Source organism: Porites lutea, chromosome 8 (genome assembly GCF_958299795.1).
Source record: "Porites lutea chromosome 8, jaPorLute2.1, whole genome shotgun sequence".
Taxonomy (NCBI): Eukaryota; Metazoa; Cnidaria; class Anthozoa; order Scleractinia; family Poritidae; genus Porites; species Porites lutea.
Window position 1 is genome coordinate 2,479,591 of NC_133208.1, and position 23,382 is coordinate 2,502,972.

General features: G+C 40.4%; 2 protein-coding genes and 1 pseudogene across 2 annotated transcripts; all 3 read right to left on the bottom strand.

The window, feature by feature from the left end:
* LOC140945081 (zinc metalloproteinase nas-13-like) overlaps nucleotides 1-23,382 on the bottom strand; it is a 276,809-nt pseudogene that overhangs the window by 158,481 nt on the left and 94,946 nt on the right.
* LOC140945974 (uncharacterized) lies at nucleotides 16,866-21,335 on the bottom strand. Its single transcript, XM_073395040.1, has 2 exons — nucleotides 17,809-21,335; nucleotides 16,866-16,979 (listed from the first exon to the last, which is right to left on the bottom strand). Exon 1 carries the CDS (start codon nucleotides 21,333-21,335, stop codon nucleotides 19,176-19,178), a length of 2,160 nt encoding a protein of 719 aa, XP_073251141.1. The 3' UTR covers nucleotides 16,866-16,979; nucleotides 17,809-19,175.
* Nucleotides 21,332-22,557, bottom strand: LOC140945975 (uncharacterized). Its single transcript, XM_073395041.1, has one exon. It carries the CDS (start codon nucleotides 22,515-22,517, stop codon nucleotides 21,387-21,389), a length of 1,131 nt encoding a protein of 376 aa, XP_073251142.1. The 5' UTR covers nucleotides 22,518-22,557; the 3' UTR covers nucleotides 21,332-21,386.

A 23,382-nucleotide genomic window follows, 5' to 3' on the forward strand; every position in this document is an offset into this window, starting at 1 on the left:
GGGCGTACCTGTGCTTAAATTTCCCAGAGGCTTGCATTAGATTTTCCATATATATGTCGTTAATTTTTCCCGGGACTTTCTTACAGACAAATGTATAGAAAATTTTAAAAAGTGGTTCTAGGTCTTCTAGCGCATGTAACGCCCTCATTTTTTTCAGCAGAATCCTTAGGAGTGAAGCTTTAGTTTACGATTGATATTTTTTCAGAACAGCCGTTCTAAGGAAATTATTCGACATTAGATTCTCATACAAACACTGTAATTTGTTACACGTTTGCCAACTCGTCAAGGTAGCGTCGAAAACCGTGACAAGGTCTATTTTTTATAACATGCAGGCTAGCCCCCACCTCCCCACCACGCCTCTATTGGTCCGTCACACAATTCTCCTTTATGGGGAAGGAACGCGTGACGAAGACCTTCTTTTATTTCCCGCAGGGATTGCTGGGACATTCCCCCTCCATTGAGGAATAACTATATTCTGATTCATGAAGATGCCGACGCGATTCAAGTTTTCTAGGTTTTAACCCGGGGGATTTTTTCGTTTCTGGTTGAAACGCTTGGCAACAAGGTGGGTTTGCATCTTTTTATCGGAATAATTGCGTATTGTGCGTTTTAGATGGGTAATTTCATGATTTTACTTTCGAAACGTGCTTTGATGGTCCTGGGTATGGATCAGCATTGATTTGATGCAATTTTAACGATCGCTGTTCTCCTTAGAAAAGAACTCGGCCTTTGAGGAAGACTTGAAGACTCTGAAAGACTATATAGGGCTACAGTCAGGATCGGGTAAGATTTCCAGAACTGCCCTTATTTATCAAATATTCCGAATCTGTTCGATTCATATTATCTGTTCATATTCTTTATTTTCGTCTGCATTACAAGGCAGTCATGTTAGTGGTTAATACAATACTATGGGTTTTCGCCGAATTTCCATGAATTTGAAGCACCACCTGGCACTCTATTTTACATGTACAGTAACGCTTAACGCTCTATTTACACGATTGTGATCCCTCCCCCTTTTATCTACCAAAGTGGATTGGGTGAAATTTAACATTCTTTGTTGACCCACAAAGGGTAAAAAGGTGGTGGTGTAATGGAGGGGGTCATGTAGCAGCTGCTTGGTTGAGAAGTCACCAATAGTGAAAGAATGTCATGCCATTGTTTCCTGCGACCAATTATTAGGAGAGACCTTCCGATCGCGAGCAGCTCCTACAATACTCAAGAATGCAGCTCGGGGCAAGGTAAAAAAAGCCAAAAGCTTGGACAAAGTCTAGTTGAGACGTCACTTCACAAAAATGCATGTTTTTGCACCTAATATGTGGCGAGTTGTCTTGAGACTTTTTTTCTAGAGTTGTAACTTTGAGGGGAACACTTGCTGTTAATGAGAACTTGGTGGAAGAATTTCAGATATTTAGGGAAATGAAAAAATTGCACTAAATTTCAAGTTTTGCAAGTGCATGGTTAGCCACTTAGGTATGCGGTGGGCAAGTTGGTAGTGGGTGTTACATGTCAGGGGCACCCAACGAGAATATAGTTCAAAACCACTAAAACATAGCATCGCTAAACGTATTTTGGTATTTAAACGGTAGATATAGGCATATTTTTATCCCCTAAAAATTTTTCATCTGTTCGGATTTCCTAGCTGAAAGTCTAGTGATCCGAAAATTATAGGGATCAAAACTTACCTTTTCAAAAATTTCAGCCAGAGAAAAGGCTCCCGAAGTATCTAGGTGACCTTTTTAGGGTAAAAATCCGTTAAAAATAGGCAATTATACCATATTTTAGATGTTCAAAAATCCTGGGAGAAGCGGGCAAGCAAGAAATTTTACAACAAATGTTCCGAAAATTCTAGATCTCAAATCGTCTTCCGAACAGATATTTTTCCGAAAATTGTCGTTGGGTGCCCCTGACATGTACCTCTTAAGCTAAAGTGTTAGGCTAACAGTGTGCAGTGTTAGGCAGGCAAACAATGTACTCCTCTGGACTAACTTTGTGAGACAAAAAGATTCTTTGCTCATGCTCAACATTCGTTTCGAAACCTTGAGTTTTGTTCAGTTCAGCTGGGATGCTGTTTTTTTTTTTTTTTTTTTTTTTTCACGGTGGCATATTACAAATTTACAATCCTTATTACACACATCGTCATCATTATCTTTGAAAATCTTGAAGATGTTTTGTCCATTTTTTTTGTTTTACGGTGTGTTCTCTTTCTTTTTTGTTGTTGTGGTCTTTTTATTGTGGATTTACATTTCACACATTCATCCACATTGTGTACAAAATTGGCAGGGCTAAATCTTTTAGTCATACTGGGTAAGTCTGTCATTTCTTTTGCGGCTTAATTTAGCTGGCTTTGGATTACTGACTCAAACCAAATGAGTACTTTATTCTATGAGGTAAGGAGCGTATATATCTTTTTTACTGTCTTTCTTTTTCGTACTCTAGGTGCTGTTGATGGATTAAATCCTGAATAAGCTTATCTTCTCTTCCAACATGGCAGAAAAATCATCACGTTCAGCCAGCTCTACTTCTACTTCGACAGCAAATGTAGGCAAATTATATAGACTTCTTTTTGATGGTGGAACAAAAGCTGTTAAAATTCAACTGGAAAAGCATTTTACACCTTTCCCTTCCAAGCTGGTCAACTTCCTTAAAACAAATGTGGGTAAAATCCAAGAACTGGTAGAAAGAAAGGTTATAAACAGTGATCAATTGAACCAACTTCGCCCAGACGACGGAAGTGACCCAGACCCTGAAAAATTTGACATCAGTCTAACTATTCTTATTCTCACAAATTTTTGTGGGTTACGCCCCCCTCGCTTAGGCTGGGACAAAATGCCTCATAAAAAAGAAACATCCCTTTCAGTGAAACTTGTTCGTTTAAGGCTTTTTCGTAATAATCTGGTTCATCGACCTAACACACGTTTTGAAGACAAGGAATTTCTGGAACTCTGGGAAAACCTTCGGGGTATTCTTTGTTCTCTTGGTCTGCCTTCATCAGACATAGAAAAGTTCAGGAGACTGGAGGATTGCGATGACAAATATTATTTTGAACTGTTAAAGAAATGGGCCAACTCAGAGGAAGATTCCAAGAGAAAGTTTAAAGCAATTTATGAAAATCAAGTCAAAGCACAGCAGACTCTTCAAGATACAAACCAAAGAGTTCTTCTAGTAGAACAGAACCAAATGGAGGCTAGCAAATTGCAGCAAGTGGACCACAAAACTCTTGCAGATACACAACAGGTAGCTCAAGATACAAACCAAAGAGTTCTTCTAGTAGAAAAGAAACAAATGGAGGCTTGCAAACTGCAGCAAGTGGACCACGAAACTCTTGAAGATACACACCAGGTAGCTCAAGATACAAACCAAAGAGTTCTTCTAGTAGAACAGAACCAAATGGAGGCTTGCAAACTGCAGCAAGAAGACCACAGAACTCTTGAAGATACACACCAGGTAGCTCAAGATACAAACCAAAGAGTTCTTCTAGTAGAACAGAACCAAATGGAGGCTAGCAAATTGCAGCAAGTGGACCACAAAACTCTTGAAGATACACACCAGGTAGCTCAAGATACAAACCAAAGAGTTCTTCTAGTAGAACAGAACCAAATGGAGGCTAGCAAATTGCAGCAAGTGGACCACAAAACTCTTGCAGATACACAACAGGTAGCTCAAGATACAAACCAAAGAGTTCTTCTAGTAGAAAAGAAACAAATGGAGGCTTGCAAACTGCAGCAAGTGGACCACGAAACTCTTGAAGATACACACCAGGTAGCTCAAGATACAAACCAAAGAGTTCTTCTAGTAGAACAGAACCAAATGGAGGCTTGCAAACTGCAGCAAGAAGACCACAGAACTCTTGAAGATACACACCAGGTAGCTCAAGATACAAACCAAAGAGTTCTTCTAGTAGAACAGAACCAAATGGAGGCTAGCAAATTGCAGCAAGTGGACCACAAAACTCTTGAAGATACACACCAGGTAGCTCAAGATACAAACCAAAGAGTTCTTCTAGTAGAACAGAACCAAATGGAGGCTAGCAAATTGCAGCAAGTGGACCACAAAACTCTTGCAGATACACAACAGGTAGCTCAAGATACAAACCAAAGAGTTCTTCTAGTAGAAAAGAAACAAATGGAGGCTTGCAAACTGCAGCAAGTGGACCACGAAACTCTTGAAGATACACACCAGGTAGCTCAAGATACAAACCAAAGAGTTCTTCTAGTAGAACAGAACCAAATGGAGGCTTGCAAACTGCAGCAAGTGGACCACAAAACTCTTGCAGATACACACCAGGTAGCTCAAGATACAAACCAAAGAGTTCTTCTAGTAGAACAGAACCAAATGGAGGCTAGCAAATTGCAGCAAGTGGACCACAAAACTCTTGAAGATACACAACAGGTAGCTCAAGATACAAACCAAAGAGTTCTTCTAGTAGAAAAGAAACAAATGGAGGCTTGCAAACTGCAGCAAGTGGACCACGAAACTCTTGAAGATACACACCAGGTAGCTGAAGGTCTACAGCGGTCGGTAGAGCAAGTTTTGAGAACCCAACAAGAAACGCAGCAGCAGATCAGGGAAAGAGCTGCAGACGCTAAAGAAAAAAGAGATAAAGGTAATGAAGATGAAGCACTGAGAAAACTGGCAAAAGTTAATACAGAGAGAGTCATCCAGTATCACTCTGGGAAATACCAGGAGGGAACGCGCTTGCGCATCTTTGAGAAGATCACGTTGTGGCTAGACGACCTTACATCTGAAGATCGTGTGATGGTAATCAGTGGAGATGCAGGAATGGGTAAATCAGTGATTTCCGCTGTTGTTTGTCAACGAATGCGACATGCTGGTCGACTGTCGGGAAGTCATTTTTGTCAGCACAACAAGGCGCGTCACAGAAATCCTAAGATAATGCTTCAATCGTTAGCTTATCAGCTGAGTGAGCTTTTGCCACAGTATAAAAGAGAACTTGTAAAAGCACTGTCAAGAAACTTGGGTGAAGACATCAACAACCTAGAGGTTGGAGAGCTCTTTGAATTGCTGTTCGAGGAGCCCTTAATAATGGTAGATGATCCGGGAAGAAGCTTGCTCATGGTGATTGATGGCCTGGATGAAAGTGAATACAAAGGTCGCAATGAGCTTCTTGATGTCGTTGCTAATCACTTTAGTACACTTCCTGGTTGGGTTCGGTTTTGTGTTACGTCTCGACCGGAAATAAATATCGCAGATCGTCTTAAAAAGTTCAACCCTGTTCTCCTGGAGCAAGATGATGAAGAAAATGTACAAGACATCAGACTTTTCCTTGAACAACAGTTGAGCAGCGTTATTCAAGCGGGCTGTAAAGAGGTCGTTATCGATGCACTGGTCCGAGAGGCTGAAGGGCATTTTTTATATGCTTATTTGATGGTCGATTTTATCAAGGAAAACGTTTCACTTCTCACCCCTGAGGAGTTAAGAAGAACCTTACCTTCAGGTGTATCGTCTGTATACCAGTCCTACTTCGAACGTTTAGAGAAAGAATTGGAAATTGGTGAGGACCAGTTTTTGACTTTTTTAAGTGCTGTGGCGGCTGCAAGAGAACCGCTACCACGAGGCTTTGTTTCTAAGATGTTGCTTTCGGACTCAAAGTCCCCATCTGGTCCTCGGAAAGTAACAAAAGCTATCGACTCTATCTCAACCCTTCTACCTGTTCATGATGACTGTATTGTGTTCTTCCACAAATCACTTAAGGACTGGTTGACTGACAGAACCACCTGCGGGCAACACACCTTCTCTGTGGATGAAAAGCAAGGTCATGTCATGCTCTCTCGGCACTGTACTAGTGAACTGAATAACGTGAAAAGAAAAGGCGTTCACGGCACAGAATTCAGTAACACTGCAAGGTACGCCCTACAGCATGGTGTTTATCATATTCTCGAGTCGGAAAAGGTGGCAGAGAGTACAAGAAGCTTTGAAGAAATCGTTAACAACTATGTTACGGACTTAGACATTGTGTATGCAAAGCTTTGTGTAAACAACACGGCTAGTTCTGAAGACATTATCCTTACTCAGAGACAAGAAGCTTTTCAGTCATTGAGTAGTGAGAGCCGAAAAGCCCTTGGCACGTTGTTGTCTCTCTTAAGAAAGTATCATGGAAGACTTTCCACGCATCCTAGTATAATATTTCAAGTGATGGTGAACGAGGGAGGGGACGTTTTTGCTGGTGAAGCGACGAAAGTTTTACAGGGTCGTGAAATACCATACATGGAGTACCTTCATAAGGAAACTATGAAGAAGGTGTGGAATAAGACCCAGGCTGAGTTTCCCTGTAACTCCGTGGTTGCTTGTTTTGATGTTTCCCCTACGCAGGAGTTCATGGTTTGCGAATGTACTAATGGGATGATTTACCTTTGGTCACTCAAAACGGGTAAGCGAAGGTGGATGCGTGAGGTTAAGGTCGAGAAATGCTACTTTAAACCTGATCTTCCCTTTAGACTGGTACCGAACTCAAATGTATACTCATGTTATCGCTCTGTTGTTTTTCACCCCACTGAGCCCATTGTTCTTCCTGGAATCCTTAGCCATGCTTACTCATTTGAAGGAAACCTCCAACCTCTGTTTCCTAGAAGTAACTGCAGATTTTCTGTTTGTTCAGTTCATGGGGACGAGTGCAAAATTATCACCGATTGCCCTGGGGATGCTAAATGCCTTGTCTTGTGGAATCTAAAAAATGGTGAAGAGATCACTCGAACCATCAGAAATGAAGATGTTTTGTCTTTTGCTTGGTCTCCAGATGGAACGCTTCTGGCAATTTCCCATTGTTCGGGACTGGTATGTTTGGTTGACGCATTGAACTGCTTAGACACCACTCTTGCAAAAGTCGCCACCAAAAAACCCTGTGGAATGATAAAGTTTACCCCTGACATTCAATTCCTTTTTTGTGTGTCTTCGCCTATTCCAACAAGTAAAGACAAACACTACGCGTCGGATACCTTAAGTTTTCCCTTATACGTCATTAAGTTGCCTCGTGGTACCTTTTCCTTGAAAGTTTTAGACGATGATTTTGGCCAGGATTCACTGAATTCCGAATCATCTAGCAAAGGTGGATTCTTGATGGGAGATCGTGTGTTTTGCACACTTCACAGGTTTTCCCGGTGCTCTTTACTTTATTTGTTTCGATTTGCATTTGTATTAAACAAACAAAGTGTATTAAGGGTACTTCCTGGCAGCAGGAAAATTACAATGCTTGAACATGAAGATTATTCGAGGGCCAGCTGGCGTTCTCGTGTCTTTCGCATTGCCTTCGCTTTAGATGGAAAGACCATTTATGGTACCATTGTAGGGCCTGTAGGCATTCAGGTGGTATCCTTGGATGTGTCGAGTGGAGATCGTAAAGCAGAGAAAGTGAAAAGGGAAAGTGATGTTTTTCTTGTACCTGTGTCAGAAGGTGTCGTTTTGAAAGATGATAAACCTGGAGCGGATGTTCAGCTATGGAATTTTGAGTTGTCACAAATAGTCCGAAGTTGGCCTAATTTAAGCGATGTTAGGGATATAGTGCCATTTTCAGACCAATGTGTAGCGTGTGTGGGGAGAGATTTTGAAGTAAGCATCCTGGACACATCAAATGGAAATATAATGAAGAGCATCCCACTTTGTCATGAGGGTTTCCAGTCAACACATCTTTCGTGGCATAAAAATACCATAGTATGCAACAGTAAATATCAGCTGCTATCCACCGCTCCTAGGTCAGTTCAGCTTTCAGATGGCAAAAATGAACTATGGAAGAGAACTCTGAAATTTCCTTATTTTTTTTCACTTGACCCGCAAGCTGGGATGTTTTGTCCAACAGAGGAGTTTGTCCTTGTCTCATCCACAAACTTTGAGTCGAAGAAGACAGAAGTACTTGTGCTTGAAGCATCTTCAGGAAAGTATCTCCGGACGCTATGCACCGTTGACAGAATTCTTGGCTGTGCCTTTGTAAGTAAGACGGAATGTGTTATCCTCTGCGAGAATACTTCATGGAGTAATTGCCTTCCGTTGTTCAATGTTAGCACTGGGGATTTCCTAACTGTTCTTGATATAGATTTTGTACCGTCCCTGCGTCTGGCTTCCTGTCCACAAAAGGGTTTGATCGCTATTGGCATTTGGAACTCCAGTTATCCAAGTAACACTGTCGCGAGACAAAGTAAACCGGGAAGCAAAAGGTGAGTCGCCTTTTTTTCTTTCTTATCGTTAGTCTAAGAACTGCTAAGTTTACGTAGCGTCGAAAGATCACACCTACATTTAACTGGCAATACAAGTTCCCCCCCGCCCCCCACCAAAAAAAAAATTGTTTGAAGGATAGTGCAGTTTGTGGATAGTAGTGGGGTCGAACCTCTATTAGGCAGCCACCCTATTTAGCGGCCTGTTACAAGATTCCCTACAAACAAAGCTGTCAGTGAATCATTATAAAAATTACCTTTATTAAGCGTCCGCTTGTCCCTCCCCCGAGGCTGGCCGCTGTCCACATAACACTTCAAGTCCCATGATTACATCCTCATAAGAAAACGTTATGAGAATTGATGAAATGATCACCTAAGAGGAAATGCTTTGATCTGTCAACAAATTCTCTCAACTAATTTTTTTAAAGAAATTTAAACCTCAATTTTCCCCTAACAATATCAATACATCATCATAAGTAACGTTATGAGAAGTGATGAAATGATCACCTAAGAGAAAATGTTTTGATTTTTAAACAAATTCTCTCAACTAATTCTTTAAGGAAATTTATGGCGATCAGTTGGGAGAATTTGTATGTCAATATTAGGGCTCATACAGGGTTAACAGAGGTTCCACTGTATTTCCTTGTCCTCAGCTCCAGAAAACTTTGTGAATCTTTAAAAAACAGTAGCTTTTTTTCTCAGTTTTCAAATATTCTTGCAGATTTGGTAGATAACATAGATCTTGTTTTAATAATAATTATTAATAGGGAAGTAATAATGGTTCTTACTTAGTTATCTGGGACCACCCATGAATATAAATGGAGTTTTATTTTGGGATTTCAGATCCTTACATAAGCAGATGTTTTCCAATTGCATGCGTAAATTAAGTATTGTCGATTACTTTTGGTTTTTGCATTTAGTGTTTCCCATCCATAGTATCCAGGAAGGGTTCACTGAAGCAGTCAGAATAAGTGGCCTTTATTGATTCGATAGTTACTATTAATTTTTATACATCAATTTTCAATCCGTCAACTGAGAAACTTATTCATCGTACTTTAATGTTTTGCAGTTTCCGAAAGCTCAACACTTGGAGACAAAGGTTGTGCCACAGTGCGTAGACCTGTCAACAAATTGTGAGTACAAGGTTCTCTATTCTCTCCCGTTCCAACTGTGATTGTAAAACGTTTTAGTAAATTCAGTGGACTTCGTTGCAATAAGAAGGAATCAGCGTGTAACCAGAACGTTATTTTGGTAGCAAACGGGTAGGCATATAACCACGATTATAATACGGGATTTTTAGGTTACTTCAAGTTCATTCTAGGCTCGAAAAGAAGCACGGTTGAGAAACAGAAATCGGTTAACCCATACCAAATTGCCACTGAGGTTCTCAATGATATTTGAACACTGCTTTTAACTAAACGATTGTAGGATCTAATGATAACATCCGGAACCCTGACGCTTCTTTCACACCAGTATTAAACATGTTTAGAAGCTACATTTAGTTTATCGCTGTGGCCATTCTCTCTTGCTGTGGCATATTTTTCCACTGCGTATTGGTGTTTGTCGCCTTAAGTTTGCAGAAGTTAACGCACAAGTTTAAGTTTTCTTGAACCCTTTTTAGATATGATTGTTAAACCTGGTATAATTAAACACAGGGGCACCCAATGGATCTGTTCTTCAGGCAAATTTTTGCTGGGTGGAAGATTTGGAAAAAATTATGTCTTTGGAAGGAATGTGTCGATTCAGGGTGTCTGAGGGGATTTGATGTTTTGAATAGCTGCTGTTATGTGCTATTTGTCAGATACTTTTTTCTCCTCCTGCCCCCGCCCCCACCCCCTCCCCGTTTCCCGGTTAGGCCACACCCAAAATTCCTTTCCTACCCCCCCTCCCCCTCCTCCTCACCACCACCGCCACCGCCACCACCACATTTTGCTCTATGATCACACCCAAACTGGCCAGTAACGTCTGGACATACGTCTGCTGGGAAACTTCCCAGTAAGTCAGGTTGCAGGTTGTAGGTGCACCTTGCTGGCTGGGAACTCTTTCATCACTTTTGAGTAAGGAACAAATAAATTTTTCCCCTGGTACATCGAGACATTTTATATAGGAGAGACTGTAGTGGCAGCTGACTCAGTTAGACTGAACAAAACAGAACTGTTACTGCTAACAGTCTCTCACAATTATTGTAGATGTTCTTGATATTCTTCTGTACTTTTAGAATCTATCTTTTCACTAGGAATTTTTATATACCTCTGTCTATTCTATTCAACACCGTTTATTTTATTTTTATTTTTTTAGTGGTGGATCTACCAATACTTGTGTCTTGTAAGTAGAACTTAATAAGTTTATTACTTTATTTGTTAGTGATGGTTGTGGTAGTGTTTTTCGTCTTACTGTTCTGCGAAATATTTGTTGATGTTTAGTCCTTACTTATTAATCCTGCAGTTTGGAGCCTCAACATTGATGATGGATGTACATGAAGTATCCAGAAATGGTACGTGAGCCGCCAGTCTCTTATTGACACTGACATTGATAGGAGGTGGATTGAACAACACGCTGTGAAAAAGGGCCCGTAAAAAATGGAAAAGCTTCGAAAAGTATGCCATCAACAATACGTTTTAACCGTTTAATTAAATGTTCATCTTTAAGCATCGTTTTAGCATCGTTTAAAAATTTTCAGTAGTTATTAGCAAGTAAACCAGACAACCTCTAGAATTGATGCGGAGTGTCGTAAGCAAGAGCACAAGGCTTACATATGAAGAGGTTCCATTACATTTGAAAAGTTTTTTATTGGTGTCTTTATATGGTTTAAAACTAGCACTTAAGTAAAACAGAGCCTTTAGAAGTGATGTTCAGTATTCAGCGTCATGATTGACCAGCAGCTGAACGATGATAGTTGTAGAGCTTTTCGTCGGTATCAAAGTAAATGACTTAGTTTAGCGAGTGAAAGGAAAACCTAAGAACGTACTTTTTGTATCATAAGCAAAAGCAAAATTTCTATATTTCAAGAGTGCTATATTTTTATGGGTGTAATTAAATGGCTTAGATCGAATTAGCACTCCAAGTGTATCATCTTGACCTGTATTACTAAGGTTGATAATTGTAGAGTTTTGTCGGTATTTTATGACTGTAGTTTAGCAAGAAAAAGGGAAAACCCAAGAGCTTACATTCAGTATCGTGAGCAATAGCTTAAGTCATATTTTTTATTGTAGTCATTAAATGGCTCAGAATTAGCACCTAGTAAAACAGAGCCTTAAGAAGTGATTTTCAGTATCCGGCATCATGACCAGTAACTGAAGAACGATAGTTGTAGAGTTTTTTGTCAGTATTATTAAAAAAAAAATTAGTCAGCAAGTGAACGGAAAAACCTAAGAACAGGGGCGTAGCTGCCTTTAAGCCAGTAAGCCCGGGTTAACAAAAATTTGGGTAAAAATGAGCTATTATAAGAGAAGGTACGTTTTAATTGGGGGAGGACCGTAGAGTTGGCTTTACGACCCTTCCCTGACTATGACAAGCTTCCTGATTCCCATTATCTACCGCTATCAGCAACATCTATCGATGGTCGTGAACCTGATGATTTTCAGCCCGAGCTCAAATGAAAAGAATGTTCCACCAAACCAAATTAAATCCAGGAGACCACGAGACGAAAGCTGAATTTTCTTGGAACTGTATAGTCCCGCAGAAGTTGGTGAAGAAGGAACATGTTGATCACCTTGCTCAAATTGAAATGCGTAAGGAAAAGGGAAGAGCTGAAAGTGAAAGAAAGCAAACGCAGCGGCTGTAACAAGACAACAACGACATTTAATGACAGCAATTTTAAAATTCTGACCAAATATCGTCGTTGAAGTTTATGAACATAATTTGTACTTGGTACGTCATGTAATCGTGTTTAAGGGGAAGAAGTCACAGAAAGTGTCATATATAAAGGCACATATCGCTAGCAGGATCTTATCAGACTTGGAGAAAGGGACTCCACTGCGTGAAGAAACTTCAACTTCGGGATCAGAAAGTGATGAAGAGGAAAGGATTGTAGGCTGTGAAACATTGTCAACATCATCGAGAGAATTGAGCGTATAAGTGACAGCCCTGTACTGCATACAGTGGACACATCAATGTCAAGGTACGGCCGAAAGAGAAAAAAAAATGCCTTCACTCTCCCTTAATAGTTTTTATAATAAGAGTTGACCCTCACCAAGGGTCCCATTTTTGCTTTTTGATGACCCTTCCCTCTGAAGCCCCACCCCTTCCCCACCCCAATTAAAAACGTGCCTTCCCTAATCGAAAGTTAATAACAGGGAGTGAAATTGTACCCAACACAGATACCAACGTCTGTCGCGGTGATGGACATTGGCCCACTTTGTTTACTTTGATTACCTGCTAGAATCATATAGTTTTATTGTTGGTGTACATAAGTGTTAACTCACTGTTCTGCTATTCAGTCATTTAACGCAACAGTTTTAATTGCAAAAGCGAACTGTGCTGTATTGTCTTAACTAAAGGTGAACATTAACTTAGCTTGTTTGTATGTCCTCACCCCCTCCCTTTCTCTCCCTTCCCCCTCCCTTTCAGGACTTCAACAACAACGTGTTGTTCAAAGCTGGGTTAAGATGACCCAGGGTTAGTGCGAAATTTGAATTCAGATATGAAACGTAAATTCAGTTTAATTCTTTGTATCAGCAAGTTGATGATTAGAATGCTCTTAAAAATAACAGAGGAAATTATCCGAGAAAATGCTTTTGAAGGAGAGAAAAAGGAACCTGGGTTAAAATGAACCATGGGTTAAACGCTTATCGGCCTTCGAACTGGCCCCAGGGGCTCAAAAGGAAAAAATGGCTGGCTACGCCCCTGAAAACCTTACAATCAGTATCATAAGCAATAGCTACGTTTTAAATTTTAAGATCTTTCAATGAGTATCATTAAATGACTTAGTATTAGCACGTAAAATGCAAATTCCCATAAACTTATGTTAATTGTCATAATCAATAACTATTGTCTTTGAGATGTTGTTAATTTTTAGTATAATAAATAGTTGGACAATTTCTGCATATTGTTAATAAGATTTTGTTTTGGGAATTGTTTTCTGTATATGACTGACAACGATATTTTTGTGAACGCAATGCTGGAGTGAAAAATAACATAAAAGAAGATTCTTTGCTCCTCCAAAGCCGTCAGTGTAATCAAAGGTGTCTGCTACTATGGGTATCAAGGTCTGGACATATCCAATACTATTTAAAACTGTTAACGCAGAGGTGTGGGAATTATCGCAACCACCTCCATTCCCTGTTGCCGAAGGGTTTGGATTTGCTTCCATATCCTAAGGTTAACCTGCGTCTGTGAACTTATTCAAGACTAAGACCTCGTATGGGGGGAGGAGGGTTTTCGCAACCACCGCTTACCGTCTCCTATTGCCCAAGGGTTTGGAATGCTTTCACGTCCTAGGTTTAACCTGTTATTTCTTATTACTTTTTTTTTTATATTTTTCATTTCAAGTAAATGAACAAATTCTCACTTTATAACGAGGTTTCAGGCTATTCGAAAAATAAAATAACCTGTCCCTCCCAAGTAATCGTATCGGCTATTTTTGAGCCCGTTTCTCGTAAATGCTTGTAAATAACCAGCCTAACAAAGCTGTAGCCTGCAGGTCAGACATACATTGTATCTTTGTGCTGCTCTGTCGCTATCTTGGATGATGATATTGACAGAGGGTTAACGCAAGCCAAAAATGATTGCAAGCCGAGCGAAAGGACGACGAGCCTAAACTAGAGAAAGGGGAGCAGAGGGAAAAATACGCCGGCGCGCAGTCATTGTTCGTTTGGCGAACCCGTACACTGGATAGACGGAGAATCTGATTGGTGATGACGGTAGCATTTTGATTGCTAGCTGCCAATCAAAACCACGTTTTTTTCGGTCCTTTCGCGCCGAGAATTTACGCTTAATTTACTCGCTTCTTGAGATTTTTGACGGTAGTCGCGACGTAAAGATCATGAGAAGCTTCAAAAACGCAAAGGTACAAGGAAAGACTCAACGTGAAAAGGAACGCGGCGCTTCCTATTTTTAAGTCCTTCCCATGACCTGTTGCGCCGTAGAAAATCTTCCAGAAGCGCCCGGGTACGAGGCAGCTCTCGAGCCGCAAGCTGACCTTTAATGCTATTTTCAAATGTACCCCTCGCTATTGGAAAAGTTGTGAGGTTGATAACCTTGAACAAATGGCCAAACTGACAATTTTGGGACCACAGAGTTAAAAACAAGAAACGAGTAAACCTCTGCATCAGTGCTACTTGACGGCAAACCTCTGCAAGCACATTTGTTAACGAATCTTTCTACTACGACGGTTTGATCAGATTTTGCGAGGAGAAGTATTTTTTACCAGTGAGGAACTTCACTTAAAAATAATATTTACAAACCTTACTTGGACGTAACGTTATATTGCGGGCTATCTACATGCACCAAAATAATTTTGGTCAATTATTGATCAAATACACCTGTCAATGTTGTAGACTTCGGAAGACGATTTATAGCTTTTAGTCGAAACGAACTTAGTTTTCATTGGCTGTATAAAATATTTGAATAAAAGAGATCAAGCGCAACTAATTTGGGGGTGTTCGATAATCTCATAGGCTTTGTCGAAAGGCGTTTTTCCTTTCTCTTCCCCTCACGCTCCTCCCCCCTCCCCCTCCTCCCTCCTTCTCTCCCCTGCCCTCTGCCAATAGTACAGTTTTTCTTGCTTTCAAAATAGTACCCAACACGATGGATCGAAGTTTCAGAACAAGCGTTCGTACAAAAACCCTACACCTAATAAACAGAAGGTATACCATGTATTGGGTGCCGAGAGAGGATCCTTTCTTGTGGGGTCTTTTTCCATACAGTCAAACCTCGCTTAACGAACATCCGCTTAATACAGACACCTCAATATTACGGACAGTTTGCTTTGTCCCTAGGGAAAGAAAAGCCTTATATTTTCTCTAAATTGAACCGGCTTACTACGGTTAACCCGTTTATACGGAAACTTTCTATGGTCCCCTCAGTGTCCGCATTACCGGGTTTGACTGTACTTTGTACTTCACATTGTACCAGGGCGGTGATTATACAGCGGTTTTATCGAGATTCCACTGTACTTCATGACCCCATGCCATGAATTATCCCAGTTTTCTGGCACTTTGCTATTTTCTGATTGAACCATCAGGTTGACCTTAAAACATGTACAGTTCGTAACATATCCGGAAAATCAAATCGTGAACTTCGAGTAATAAATTGGATTCATTGCCAGCCAATTAACGAAAAAAAAAAGAAACCAGACTCTCGGCCATTTTAATCCACTGTTACACAGTAACAACATACCCGGCTAGAATGGTGTGTTCTCAGTATGGTTTTTTAGCATTTATGAAGTCTTTTTCGTTGTTAACATTCGCGTGGTTGGCTTCTTTACGTCTTTAATGCTTAAAACCATGCCGGAACGGACAAACTTCTGCAAGCAGGGTAGGTCACGTGGTTGGATCTAGGAGGTTTAAAAAGGAGGTAGATAAGAGAGGATCGAGTAGCGAAGTTCAACTCATTTCATCTGTTGAATCTGTTTAATTGCTGATAATTTTCATCCTTTCTAGCCATTACACTTTACTTCTACGAGGCAACGTCAATTATGTAGACCACTAATGTCATGATGACACAATTTTAACTACTAAATTAAACTCGCTATTAAATTAAACGCGCGTGTCAAGTCTCAGAAACACAGTGTGGTGCAGTCTAGGTCAAGGAACGTCTTAACATGACCCCAATATCACTACCTGGTCCTCACATAGTATATTACACGCTGCGTTTTACCTTTTTTTCCCTACAGTGTTAATGGGAGATGTGAGCCACTTTCAGACATCTGGAACATTCACAAAAAAGCCATACAAAAAAAAAAGTTCACAACATTCTTCTTGTCGGTTTAGTTGTACGTTTTTTCCAGATTTCGTCATTTTATATAACAAGCCGTTGGTTGAAAAAGGTGTACTGATCATGATTGAGGGTGCAAAACAAGTTCCATTGTAAGCTACCAAATGAAGGCGGTATGCGAATGTTCAGCCTTTTTCCAGTTTCAAAACAGTTGGTCAAATTGGTGCTTTTCACGGAATCTCCCTCCGACCCCTATCTATATTCGCTACTCTGTTAACGTACGAAATTTCAAAGTTCATTATATACATGTCTCTTTCAATTCCTGAGTATAGCAGCTTGCATCCAGGGCCGTTCAAATGGATTTGAATTCCAACTTTTGCAATAATTTCTTTTCATCCAACCCCCTTGCACAACACCAACTAAAGACCCGGGGGGTACTCCCTCTAATTACCTATAAGGGGAGGCTCCGCCCGAAACAGGTATCGTTTCCAGGCTTCAGGTATATGAAAGGGTAGGGATTTTACTTGTTGAAGTATATAAAAGGGTAATGAAATCTGTCATTTGGGTCTGTGAAAGGACCCCAAAAGGGGTAACAGATGAATTTTAAGGCTTTATAAAGTCGAGAAAACGTTAAGTTCAATTTTTGTGATTGATTCCTATTTGAAAGACGAGCGCTTTTACAGCAGTTAAAAGGGATGCAAAGTTCTAAACAAGGTATGTTAAAGGGGTACCATTTGTCAATAGAAGGTATACGAAAAGGGTACCTTTTTCGTGAAAATGGTATATAAAAGGGTGGTGCCTCCCCGTATAAACATTTGTTGAGTACCCCCCCCCCCCCCGGACTAAAGATCATGGTCACAGATTTGCAGAATCCAGCTCTCTTTGCTCTACTTTATGACAGGCCACCAGAAGTTCCTCAATTCACTTGTGTTGAAACTGCAACTGAGAACAGAAAGTCACTGGTGTTATTGAAGTAAGCGGGAAGCTATCAAGTCTAAAATTCACGTTATTCGCAAATTCAAAACAATCCCGAAATCTACTACTCGCAAAAACTGGAATGAGATAAAAATTAAAGTTTCAAAATTTAATACTATGTCACGTTACAACAGAAAATAATTCTTAAATTAAACTTGCTATAAGTCTTGGACTTGATGGCAATGATTTTAGGCCGGAGCCGATTACTGTTTTAGGTAATTCAAACATGGTTCTGTTTCTTAGATTTTTCCATATTTTCTCTCTGCTTCACTATCATCTGTGTCCTACAGTATAAATCTTTCAAAACCATCTTTGGTACATTCACTAAACTTTATGGTCGGCTCTTTCTTTTTGGCGCTGGTCTTTTTCACTGAGCAGATCAAAGAATGGTATTATACCCTTTGTAACTTCGGTATATGTTTCCCCTAAATCGCGGAATACGATTTCTGAATTTTCGCGCAAAAATTTGTAAGAATGAGATTCACTCTAGACGTATATCTACTTATCGTGTTGTGGTGTGGGGACTGTTTAGGCCAGGCGCTATGATTAATTATGGCTCCTGGTTTAGGCTGCAAGTAGTTCCATATTTTCTTCAAATTAATGCTTTTAGTGCAGGAAGTACACGCGCAGGAGAGAGCCACCCTTAGTCACGCGCTTGGTCATTTTCGTGTATCGCGCCTTTCGTTCTATGGACTGATAAAATGGAGACTACTCGAAGCGTCTAGGTACTGTTAGGTTACAGTAACTCGCGAAACTGGCCTTGTACCTATTTTTGACCGAGTAGAGAAAGGCTCACCTTTATTTCTTCGTTTTAGATTCTGTTGGCAACTGTACGTGGACGAATTTTATTCTTGTCTCGGACAAACCAATGGCGACAAGAGGCTGATACAAACAGGCCCCCAAACAGAGCGGTCGCTCACCAATGTCTAAAATACTTAGTAGCTCTCCGGTTCTGATATTATACAATCGAAGGAAGTTGTCCTCACTGCAGCATACCAGAGATTCATCATCTAAAAACTTACATTGAACAACATCTTTCTGGTCTCTAAGAAAGACGTGCAATGTCTCTCCAGTTTCCGCCTGAAGAACGTGTATACCTTGGCCCCCGTCGAGAGTGTTCCACGTAACTACACAATCATTTTTGGGCGAAAAAATCATGTCTGGGTTGAACAGGTGCATTGAATCGGCAGAAAATGTCGTGTGTCTTTCCCATCTTGTGATACCTTCATTCCTCAAACTCAATGTTACATTCTGCTTGTCTACAAGGCCGTGATTTCCAATCATTATGACCCTGGAACTACAAACCAGTACTTGGCTTAAACTGCTACTGCAAGGGATGCAGTCTACGCTTTCGTTAACGCCAGCGGATTTGATCCTTAGCGAGGAAATAAGCTTTCCTCCAAGGTCGGTGACGTCTATGAAGTCAACGCAACTGAAGTTATTATCTGAGCGTTCTAACAAATCTGCTTTGGACGATTCTTCGTTTTCCTTCCGGTTTTGTAAACTTCTAATGCATTTTAATTCGTATGATCTCGGGTGATAAAAGAATGCTATCCGATTATCAGATACAGGGAACATGTTAACTCTGTATAGCATAGCAGTCTTAGAAGTAAGTTCGACAATACGTTTATTACACTCAGACAGATCGAAATTCCAGAGTTCTGCTATTATCCGCGGTTTTTCAGTAGTAACGAGTACGACACCTGTCTTCATTGGAGCGATAGATGTAGGACCAGAGAATGTCTTTGACGTCAGGATTTCTCGAGTTGACATTCTCCAGATAGTGATTGAAGAAGGAGGAGATGACAACAACATGGATTTTTCAGAAATAATGAAGTAGATCGTATCTCCTTCCAGAGAAAATACAATTTCTCTTTTATGCAAGTCGATTATTGTCTTCGTGTCCGTGAAATCAGGTTCACTCTTTAGTACGCCAACATTTAACATCATAACATAGTTGTGATCCGGGCTACCAGCCAATACTGTTTCATCGTCAAGTAGGATGGAAGAACCCGTACATAAATTTGGAATTCTTCTCTGAATTTTTTTGCTCCAGAAAAAGCCGTGGTCCTGCTCAAGAAAACCGGTGTTCTTTAAATTACGTGATTGACCACAGGGCCACAATATGAAGGGTCTACGTTCAACTTTTTCAAAATGAGAGTTCTATGCATTTAAAGGCCTAAGGAAGATCAATTCAGGTTCTCCGGTAGCGTCATAACAGAATCTTAAGTCGCAATAAAGGCAATAATTTTCATCTTCATCTGCGCATTTTTTGTGTAGAAAGCCACAAACAAGAGTGTTGTTATCCGGTGTGAAGCGTAACAATCCAGACAAGAAATAACCCAAGGGGTCGGGTAGTATAACATACAAACGAGAAGGGCGTTTTGAGTCAAAAACAGTAATTGTACCAGAGTGATCTACGTCAAGATTCGAAAAAGCAATCAGTGACCCATCATCAGAAACGGTAAAAGAAAATATGTATTTCTCACAATCAATAAATATTTTTTGGCCATTTTCCATACCCCAAATGCTTATTCCCTTTGGCTCTGCAGGGCAATGTGTGAATAGTGAGTCCCCTTCTTTTAAGGAACGTAAGGCGCAATTTGAGAACGTACAATCACTTTCCGGAAAAAGGTCTTCTTTCTCTCCAGTTAGGGTGTAAACATATTGAAGGGTTCCAGGTATTATCGACTTCCCATTTGGATGAAAGATGACAGAATTGTAAAATGACAAAAAATGCATCTCTATCTGATGATATGCGCCATTCACATGATATTCATTTCTAAAACCATACTCTCTCTTTATTGGTGATGGACGAACCCATACCTTGGTACCAGTCTGCAGGGAAAACAGATGGATTGTTCCATCTCGACACTCGCATACCAAGTAATCCATTTTAGGTGAAACATCAAAACATGCGATATTGTCTGAACAGTAGAACCTTGCTTCATCTGCTCCCCTCGTCTGTTCCTTACTATCGTCTAGGTCTTTCATGCAGGGTATTTTGGGAATGGATGACTCGACAAAACTCGCTGCCATAGGCGATAATTCAGGGATCCGTTCGTTAATCAAACACTGGAAAAAAAGATGAGGGTGATCCGGCAAAATATAAGAGTGTTTTCTTAGAAGATTATAGAGCAATGTTGCAACTGAATCTCTTTGCTCATTCAGTAGACCCGAACGTTGACTGCGAATATGGAAGAGATCCTCCGTGGCAGATGTTCTATTTACACAGAGTTTTGCGTAAATAAGCTCTAGGTCCGTCACATACTGGTATAACTGATTGGATGTGCCAGTCATGGTCTCTGAACGGTCAATCCATTGATGATCATCATTGGCCTCAAGCATGTGCTGGACAGTATGAATCAAAGCATAACTTTCAGTATTGGTGAACTGTCTGCCATGAACCCCTTTTCTCTTGATACCATCGAGTTCAGAAGCACAAAGATCAGAAAGGACGTCATGTCCTTCTTTCTCGTCCACGGTGAAATCATGTTGTTCATAGGGCAATGATGCTGTTAACCAGTCCTTGATTGACTTGTGAAAGAAGTGAAGGCGACCCTCTCGAACTGGTAACAGTGTAGAGATGCAACATATTGCTTTGTTAACTTTTCGCTGCGCGGTCAAAGACTTTTCTCCAGGGTATAGAATTTTGGCAATGAATTCTACTGGTAATGGTTCTCTTGAAGCTGTCAATACACACAGGAAACGCAAAAAATGTTCCTCATCTGCATGAAGCTCTTTGCAAAGTTCATTCTCTAACCGTTTGAAATAGGACAAGTAAACGGATGAAATACCTGAAGGCAATACGCTTTCCAGCTGATCAGGCGTGAGAATTGAAACATTCTTTTGGATAAAATCCACTATAAAATAAGCGTAAATAAACAGACCTTCTGATTTCTTAACCAGCTCTTTCAAGAGAACATCTTTATGCTCTTCTCCAATTTTGTTGCTGAGTTGATTTTCAAACAAGGTTTGAATGTCATTTAAGTTCTCTTCTTGCTTTTGTTCAAGCTCGATTGGCTCTAAATGTCGCAATGCGTCTATTATGCTCCTCTCTGGACGAGTTGTGATCAAAATTCTAATCCAAACTGGAAGCATAGAAAAGTGGTTACTGATTACATGTAGAAGCTCATTTCGTCCTTTGTACTCGCTTTCATCAAGGCCATCAATGACTATTAGGGTGTTTTTTCCAGGATCTTGTACTGTGCTTAGAGGCTCTTTGAACAGCAACGCAAACAGCTCTTTAACACTCATGTTGTTGAGGTCTTTACCCAGATTTCTTGACAACTGTTCCACTAGAGCATTTTTGTAATTTGGCATCGCTTGACACAAGTGACAGGCCAAAGACTGGAGCATTAAACTTGGATCTCGCTACCGTGAGTCGTCATGCTGACAAAAGTGGCTTCCCGAGAGTCTTCCAGCTTTTTGAATTCTTTGCGAAACAACAGCGGAGATAACAGTCTTTCCCATCCCTGGATTTCCACTGATTACCATCAACCGATGTGGCGATGCTCGGTCATCTAACCAGTTTTCAATGCTTTTGAAGATCCACTCACGAGTTCCTTCCTGGAATTTGTTTGCATGAAATTCTATATCTCCTTTAAATTCCGACTTCACAAGAGTTCTTAGCACTTCATCTGCCTGCTCCTTTCTCTTTTTCGTCAAGCTTTTTACTTCCTCTTTTACCTCTTGAATTGACGCACGAATTTCGTCTTGGGACTCACACACTCCCTCTAGACGTGACTGTACTGCCCTCATTTCTTGTTGTCCTTTGAGTTCTATTTCCACTGCTTCATCTACGACATCCTGAGTTTTGCTTAGGGCTTGACGTAGCTCTTCCATCTTAAAAGTGCCATCTTCAACTGTTTTACTGAGTTTAAGTTGCGTCTGGTGGATATCCTTCAGCTGTGTTTTTATGTCCTCTTCACTGTCAGCCCACTCAATTAAGGCATCAAGGTAATCTTCCTCTCCTCCATGCTCTGCCTTCAGTCTGTCAATCTCAGCTTGATCTAAACCGAGCGAATAAAGAGTAGTGCTTATTTCTTGCCAAAATGTAGAGAAAGATGTCGCATCAACCCCTGTGGACGGCACGTGACCGTACAACTCATTCCGAAAGAACTTAACGCGAGCAAGGTTAGCCTCAAGAGAGTTGTCACCAGGGGATGGCTTGGTGTGCCATCCTGTAAGGGGAGGGGATAAACCACAAATGTTGGTTAGTAGAAGGAACAGAAGAGTGATGTCAAACGTGTTGGAGTCTGGTAGCCCTCCACCAGAAGGGAAGAGTTTGTCCCACTGCTGGCCATTTAGAACTCTTTTACGCAAAAGGGTACTAAGAATAGAGTAATTGGAATTGAGATCAGAAGTTAAGTTAGCAGGAGGGTGAATACCATCGAAAATATTCCTCAACACCGTTGTTCCACCATCGATAAGCAGTCTGCTCAGCTTGTTTCCATTTGTCTTCTCTCTTGAGCTGGCCAGGGGTGAAGGTGCTGCTGTCGCCATTTAGCAACCTTACGCAGAAGATGTTCATGTCATGGAAATTCATTCTGGACCTACATTGACAAGAAAGACATAACGTGGGTCACACTACAACGATAAACTCCCTCCTTTACTCTTTGTGCTTTTTTTTTATACGATTACAATACCATGAAACCAAGACCAAGTCATCCGTAAAGAGAATTAGCGAATATTGTTAATACGTGACGATTAATAGGAATACGATCATGATTATATACATGAAAAAATTTACAACAAATCCCCTCAAGGAGGGTGTTTAACTTATTTGCTGTCGAGGGTATTTAGTGCACTGAACCGAACTGGAACAACTATCGTGGTTGATTTGAGTTGGCTAACCGAGCGAATTAAAAGGACAAGAGCTTTGAAGTCCCAAAGTTCCGCTTTTTTAGATATTCGGGGAGCTATTAATAGTAATTGCTTTAATTATACATGGCGTTTCCTTCGTGCATAGAAGCAAATACGTAACATTAAAAGTTTGGAAATCATTTACTGCAGGTCGTTTGTTAGAACCAAACATTATACATTATCATTTTATTTGAAGCAAATTGAATAAACAAATTATCGGTCGATTGAATTGCAAAGGGAAGGATGGTGAAAAAATATACCTAAGCAACACAACACTAACGAGCAAAACAAATGTGGAAATTGTCGACAACGCAGACATATGACCATATTAATTTTCCTATATCCGCGACACTCAATTTGAGGAAGTAACTCACTCTCTGACTATCATCAATACAAATAATTGCCTGTAGATGTAATAGGGTATTTTGAATGTTGAAGTACGGTAATGCAAATTGATATTGAAGCCGTATAATGAATTAGCAGTTTCACTACCCTGTAAGTCATC

Excerpts from the sequence above, each read along its gene's own strand:
- LOC140945974 (XM_073395040.1), bottom strand. The coding sequence starts at position 21,335 with ATGCCAAATTACAAAAATGCTCTAGTGGAACAGTTGTCAAGAAATCTG.
- LOC140945975 (XM_073395041.1), bottom strand. The coding sequence starts at position 22,517 with ATGGCGACAGCAGCACCTTCACCCCTGGCCAGCTCAAGAGAGAAGACA.